The following is a 7,219-nucleotide window of genomic DNA, read 5'->3' as shown; positions in this document are numbered from 1 at the left end:
CTTCTCGGTATCGTCTCAGTAAAATCTATGCAAATTATTGATCAGACAAAGTCTACATGGAACCCTGCCTACCGATATAACAATCACCTCTCAGTCATTACTCTCACCCACGCTGCGAAGTCCACAAAGGAAGACTCTGTACACACATGCAATCTTAATAAAAGGGGCGCCATGGCAACCTCATAACCACAACCTGCCAGCTTTGGCAATGGCAGCTGCCCCATGTATGCGTACTCTTGAGCACGAAGACTGTTTGCAGAAACACCACCACCTTTACCAGAAAACGTCATAGACTTAATCCGCGCGCTATGGTCAACATCAGGACCACATGCGGTGCATTCCTAGTCCAGCTTCCCATCTGACCCATGTCAGGAGCCCTCATCTTCCAGAGGGAGCATTTACATTGTGCTCCACTCGTAGACCCACATCAGGTGTACAGGCGGCCGGCGATGCGGCCAGTGAGGTCGTTGATGAAGAAGGCCGATGTGGCAGCGTCGATGAGGTTGAGGGCCGGGTCCAGAGCGGTGGCAAAGCCCACAATGACGCAGACGCCCACGACTAACGCTGCGTAGCTGCTGTCGATGACAACCTCGTGCTTGCGCGCTAGGTGCAGCGCCGACTTGAGCACCTGCATGGACACCCACAGCTGCCTCAGCAACAGGGTACTTAACTAGTACAGGCTGGTAGCATGCGATCAGCAAGGCTCGAACATGGGATTGCCTTGCGAGTGCATCAGCCAACAGCTCTCACCACTACCATGACTCCTGGGCGCAGCATGCCATCTACATGCGAATCAAACAGTTGCCAGACACACAGTGTGAAGCCGGCTACAGTCTTGGAACAGCAAAGACCGGAGAGACCCTCAGCAGTTTGGCTAAGTGCTGCAGCATGCTATCAGAAACCCATTTGTGTTTACTTTGAGCCTGTTGTCAGTCATGATGAGCTAAAATACCTCAAAAGGAAATGAAACGGCGGCGCACCTGGTCGACGTCGACGCCGGCTTTGGAGTATATGTTGCACTCGCGGCGGAACATGGCGGTCATGTCGTGCTGGAAGGCGGCCGGGTCGGGGCAGGTCTGGGCCTTGCCGAACGCGAGCATGTGGCGCGTGCCGGCCGCGCCATCGCCCTTGGAGATGGCGTGCAGGAAGGAGATGAAGTGCTTGCGCACGCGCGGCGTCAGCTCCTCCGCCAGCCCAAAGTCCAGCAGGATCTGCACCAGATTTTGCAACATCACTAATTGCGAGTACCCATATCGGCCCTTACGTAAAAATATGGAATGTAAAATTTATTTTGTACAGTCAGGCAAGACCTTCAAGACAGCCACACCCCTGCGTGGTGCTCAAGAGCATGTGTTGTAATGAAACAATGTTGAGAGGGACACTTTCAGAGAAGAAGAAGACAAAATGGCAGTGCAGAAAGACAAAAGGCATGATGAGGAGGTTTGGTGCGCACCAGCTGCAGCTGGGCCTTGGCCTGGCCGCGCCGGATGGGCTTCATCAGAATGTCATCCAGCGTCGTGGTCTCTGCCGCTCCATCGCCCGCCGCCTTGCCGGTCGGCCGCACGCGCACCAGAATGTTGCCCGGATGCAAATCCGTGTGCTGCACCCGCAAGCTCATCTCCTCAGCATCCCATTTACTTGTCCAACAGTAGTTTTAGATGATTTGCTCACAACACTTTAATTAAGAGAAGTTTGCACCAGTGAATGTCCTGGTGAGCTGGTGTAATTGTGGCGGCATCGCTGGAAGGTGTGGGAAGCTCACCACAAAATTGTCGTGGAGCAGCATCTTCAAATAGGTGTCCACTCCAAGGGCGACGATCTGCGTGTTGTACGGCGACGGCTGCCGGATGTACTTGGCCACGCTCTCCCCTGCACCACCATACCTTCATCATCGGCACTCTAGAAGAGCGTCACAGAAGACGGTCTTTGGTAGTATCAGCACTGCAAAGAAGATCAGAGCAAGGGCTTACAGGAGTCAGCATCTGCGCAGTAGAGAGGGTGATAGAGCACCTTCTTGGAAGGGATGGGTTTTGCAAAAAATCGATGGGCAAAGGGGCATGCTAAAGCCTGACCTGCTTCGAAGGTTTCCACGAGGACGGCCTCGGTGGCCATGCCGGGCACTGGCAGCGGCGGCGTCACCGACGAGCGCACCGCGGCAAAGTTGTTGTAGAAGCGCCGCAGGTGCACCGCCTCCACCCTCAGGTCAGTCTGCGCACCAGCCAACGGCCACATCATTGAATTTGTCCATCAGGACATGAGCTCGACTTGCAAAATTGAAGCACAATGAGACCGCAGCCTTTTTCCGTTGCAGCCTGTTTTATCAATATAGATTGCAGATTATCGCCCACCAGGATCAGGGAGGCATAATCAGGCATAAGATTCTCGCACAGACATAGTGTGGCTCCTTTTCTGTGCTCGTCGTCGCTGATTGCTGGGAGATGAGTGGTGCAGCTGGACAACTCTGATGCAGGCGTCAGATGTATGGTCAGATGGAATATATAATATATCAAGGTCGGGAATTGCGGCGGACCTGGGCGGTCATGTTGGCGGAGAATTGGGCGAGGGACTCCTTGAGGGAGAGGCCCTTGAGGGAGGGGACGCGCGAGGCGGCGGCGGCAACCGGCTTGAGCAGGCGGAAGTCAATGGTGATGTTGCGCGCCACGTTGGGGTGCCGCACCTTCACCACCACCTGCCGCGGCTCGCCCCCCAGCTGCAGCACCGCCCTGTGCACCTGCGCGCACACAACTCGCTATCACTACATATGGCGCAGCAATTGCACGCACCCTCGTGCGCATAGCCCACGCCATCTGGGTCACACAAAATTGCATGCGCCTGCGTGCGCAAGGCACACACCCTGTCAAGACACCTGGCACGGCAAAATGCATGCAACACAGCACTGCTGCCATGCTCTTGCACAATACCTGGCACTGCAGATTGCATGCACCTGTGTGCGCAAAGACCATACTCTGTCACAACATCCGGGAACTGCGACACTGCATGCAAACATGCTTTGCACCAGTATGCACATGCATTTCAGACCTTGCAGGAGAAGTTTTACAGTTTAAACCCATCAGATGCGAGGTGTTGTACAATGTGGGAGCTTTGCAAATTGCAAATCTGAACACTTGCTTTGGTGATTCATGCTATGGATTAGTAGATTGAGGCGAGGGCACACGCCTGGGCGATGCTGCCAGAGGCCAGGGCTGCATGGTCAATGCTGTCGAACAGCTCCTCGACAGGCTTGCCAAAGGCCTCCTCGATCTGCACCTTGCTGGCCTCCCAGCTGTGCACCGGCGCCCGGTCGTGCAGCTCTGCCAGCACCATGCACACGTCCTGCAAGCAACCCCAGGGTCCATCATTTCACTTAATGCTTCAAACTTGCTGAGCAACAATGCTTGCTGTGCAATTCCATGCATGCCAGAACACGGGCAAACGAACTTATCTGGCCTGGCAGGCCCTGGATCATTGTCAAGGAGCCCAAAATATGGCAAGGGCCAACAACAGCCCGATCATGAAGCACAAGGCCAACCTGTGGGAAGAGGTCTTCGCGAGTGGCAGACCACTGGCCCCACTTGATGAAAGCCGCGCCAGAGTTTCTGATTCCAAACAGCAGCAGCCTCCACGCCCGCATGCGCAACCTGGCGGCCAAGGCCAGTGCCCAGCTGCACACACCACAGAATAAATATATAACACACCACTTTTAACTGTACCATGAGATTGCCAGAGGAAAGAAGTTTCTGCCTCATGAGATGGTCGCAGGGATGAACAAGGTGCAGTAAGGTTTGGGCCCAAGTGTCAGAGCGCACCTGTCTTCCTCTGGGGCGCTGGTTGATGCCTGCCTGCCGGCCATGTCAGGCCGGGAAATTTCCTCCACATGATCTGCATTGCCTGCGGTAGCAGGCGCCTTGGCAGCGGCCTCATCTGCTGCCACCAGCGCTCTGCGCAGCCCAATCTGGCTGTCCTCCTGGCCCGCCACAGCCTCTTCGCCATTCACAGCATGCCTGCAGAAAGCACAAGTTCAAGTCCCTGCATGCCGCAGCTATGCACATGTACACAACGTAAAGTAAATTTTGGGTGGAAAGTGCAGGTATGCACCTGCTCATAAATACATGTGTCTCGGTGACAGGCTTCTAACAGAATACTTGCCTCGCTTATCAAAGCAGGAGAGAAACCACACATGAAATTAGTGGGAGTGCCAAAGGAGGTAGGAAGGGCTGCCTCGCTGTGTGGAGAGGAATGCCTCGAAAATACAAACATCTACCAGCCTATGAGCTTTTTGCCTCTCTATTTTGCACATGCACCAGGTGAGCAGAACGCTGAGTAAAGACTCTACTGAATTATTGCTATGGAGCATGAGCAGGCTCCAAAATGGCGCACCGGTCGCCGTTGAGGGGAGGGCCACTGCGGCGAGAGTCCCAGCGCAGGAGGAGGCTGGCGAGCAGGAAGAGCAGCGGGGCCAGCAGCAGGAAGGGCAGGAAGATGGCGATGAGATAGGCCGCGCGTGCAGCCATCTTGGCGCGGTCCCCCAGGCTCAGCTCCGCGTTGAAGTCCATATGGTCCGCTTGCCCATACAGCGCCAGCTCCTGGCCGCTGCCCTGCGCCTGTGCAAGCACAGTATGTCAGAATTCGAACACCAATTTGAACCTGTGCAGCGTCTTGCCTGCCCAGATTCAGGAGTTGGCCAGCGGTATGTGCCTTCGTTGACACTGCTCCTCACGCACAATGGTAAATTTCGTGTTTGGACACCGCAGTGTTTGGACACCGCGATTAATCATTTGGCAGGACATCGGCGAGCACATCAAACAGTAAAAGCTGCTGCATTGAGCAGGAAGGTTTGCAAGGGAATGAATACAGGGGGCCACCCACCGCAGCATTGCCGGGGCTGCCGGGGCCTGGTCCGGGGGTGTCAGGGTCCGTTGCGCGCGGTGTGGTGGCTGACTGCTGACCGGCAGGCTCTCTGTGTCCCTGGCTTGCAGGCCTGCACAGTGGGGTGCTGACACGTCAGACCACCACACATCAGCGCCAATGCTTGTCTGCAAACAAGCATGACAGAGGGGGTCAGAGAAGTGTACAGAAGGATGATGACTGGGATCCAGGAGCTGCACCTGGCGCCAGCATGGAGCCTCTGATAGGCCTCCAGCTCTTCCTGGGAACGGATGGTGGGCAGTGATGACGTGGCAAACCCCTCACCCGTTCTGTTGATGGCCACAGACTCTGCGGCTGCACCGGAACCTGCAAGTACCACGCACCCTCATGACAGAAACACATTCAGATAGTCACAGTATCATCAATGAGCTTCCATGACAGACATATCTTCCGAACTTAGTCATTTCATCAAGCAGCCTTCATGAAAGACATTGCGTCCGAAGTTGGTCATACTATCAAAAGCTTTTCATGACTCAGCATTTTCCAAGCGCTCTGCCTGATGTGAAGATGCTGCAAAGAACTAGCAGCGTCTCAGAGGGTGCTTCAAACCTGGTGGGCGGGCAGCTTCGCCGGAGCGGGGAGAGCGCGGTCCGGCGGCCTGCTTGGGCTTTTTGGAGGCAGGCACCCACTCCTGTTTGCTCATGTCCCATACCACAGGCCCCTGCACCGCGCCCTTGCTCTTCTCCGCGCTTGCATCCTGCCCAAGATGCCCCCACACCTTCAGCTCACACATAAGGGAAATTATGGTGCAGGCATTCCCAAAAAAGAAGAATGATGCAGCCCTCTACACACCTCAGCACAAGCTGAACTACAGGAGCAGATGCAAAACTATGCGCTAGCTTTGAAGGACCAAGTTCCAAGACAATTGAGGCTAACACTACGGTACCAACATAGGAGAAAGTAGCAGCCCAGAAGAAAATGCGAGAAAACCAGAGCACTCACCGCTCTGCCAGAAGTCTCAGCTGGGCCGCTGGGGTCGGGGGTGTGGGTGCGCAGGGAGCCCACGATGCTGAAGGCGCTGCCGGGCCCGGGCGCGGCCCAGCCGCGGCCGCTGGTGGCGCTCTCTAGCGCAGGGCTGCCCACGGCAAACGCCGGCATCGCAAATGAGCCCACCGCCATGCCGTCGACGGCCAGGCCGATGTTCATCGTCAGCGTCTCCAGCAGGTTGAACGCCGGCGCCAGCGGCGGCCGCTCGTGCGCGTCTGACAGCAGGTGCGCCAGCCGCTGTGCTGCCCACTTGTGCCGCGCGCGCCATGCCCCCTCCGCCTATTCGGTTACCGACGCTGCTTCACGCTTTTTCATATGATATTTTGTCCCATACAACGGTCCATGCAATGGTGAACGTCATATCTGGCATGCGTTCAGGGTAGCAGATGCGAGGATTAACCAGCTTGCAACGTAGCGATAGTTTGCCTTCCCATTTTCATTTTTGTCTCCACAGTGCATATCAGGGGTGGAAGGAAGACAGGTAATTCTGGTTGGAGCTCACCGGGGGCCCGTCGGGGACGCGGCCGCTGGCGCATGCGCGCGAGGTCTCGGCGTAGCCGGCCCACACCGGCAGCGCAGCAGCGATGCAGCGCAGGAGGTGGTAGGAGGGCGGGTGCAGCACCGACCAGAAGCTGGCCGCCACCACCAGCCCTGCCGCCGCTGAGCTGTACCGCTCCACCCAATTCGCCGCATGCCCCACCACCTTGCTCGCCCCTGCACGAACCGTGTGGGCTGCAGATACGATTGCTTGATTACATTTCGCCGCAGGCAAACCAAACACAAATTTGCTGTTGTTGTTCATGGGAAGAAAGGAGTCTGACCTTGGAGGCCGTCGGAGCAGAGGTGCACTCTGCTCTCCAGGCGCCGCATGGCCTGGGTGCTGCCGTGTCTGAGGCTGCGTTCAAGCCGGTCCCGGTGCTGCCGTGGGGCAGCGCGCGCTGTTGCCTGCGCGCCAGCCGACACGGCGCCGATCCAGGCCAGGCGACGCGCCACAGCGGGCACGCTGTCCGGGAATATCAGCTGCAGGAACAGCAAAGCCGCTGCCGACTCCAGCGTCTTGGCAGCTTCTGTCCCAGCACCATGCATCAATTCAATACCCCGTCACTTCCACAACAGATATTGAGTTTGCCCGCAGACGAGGGCATCAGGTAAGAGCATTGCGATGTACCTGAGAGGTGTGGGCGCATGTGCCTGCTCTTCCCAGACGGCCGGCATGCTGCCTCGCCCAGCTTCAGGCTGAAGAGCTGCAGCTGCAGGTCAGGTTTGCCATTAGGGCTGCCTGTCAGGCGCAGTTTCAGAGGCACCT

At 56.7% G+C, this 7,219-nt stretch overlaps 1 protein-coding gene across 1 annotated transcript; it reads right to left on the bottom strand.

The window, feature by feature from the left end:
* Positions 1-427: 427 nt before the first annotated feature.
* Positions 428-3,631, bottom strand: COCSUDRAFT_13405 (ABC1-domain-containing protein; the record flags this gene model as incomplete). Its single annotated transcript, XM_005649696.1, has 8 exons — positions 428-628; positions 981-1,259; positions 1,565-1,600; positions 1,763-1,869; positions 2,073-2,208; positions 2,531-2,745; positions 3,174-3,333; positions 3,530-3,631. The coding sequence occupies 8 exons, from the start codon at positions 3,629-3,631 to the stop codon at positions 428-430; spliced, it is 1,236 nt and encodes a 411-aa protein (XP_005649753.1).
* Positions 3,632-7,219: the final 3,588 nt, after the last annotated feature.

Source organism: Coccomyxa subellipsoidea (assembly GCF_000258705.1).
Source record: "Coccomyxa subellipsoidea C-169, whole genome shotgun sequence".
Lineage (NCBI taxonomy): Eukaryota > Viridiplantae > Chlorophyta > Trebouxiophyceae > Coccomyxaceae > Coccomyxa > Coccomyxa subellipsoidea.
This window is presented reverse-complemented; position numbering and strand designations above follow the sequence as displayed.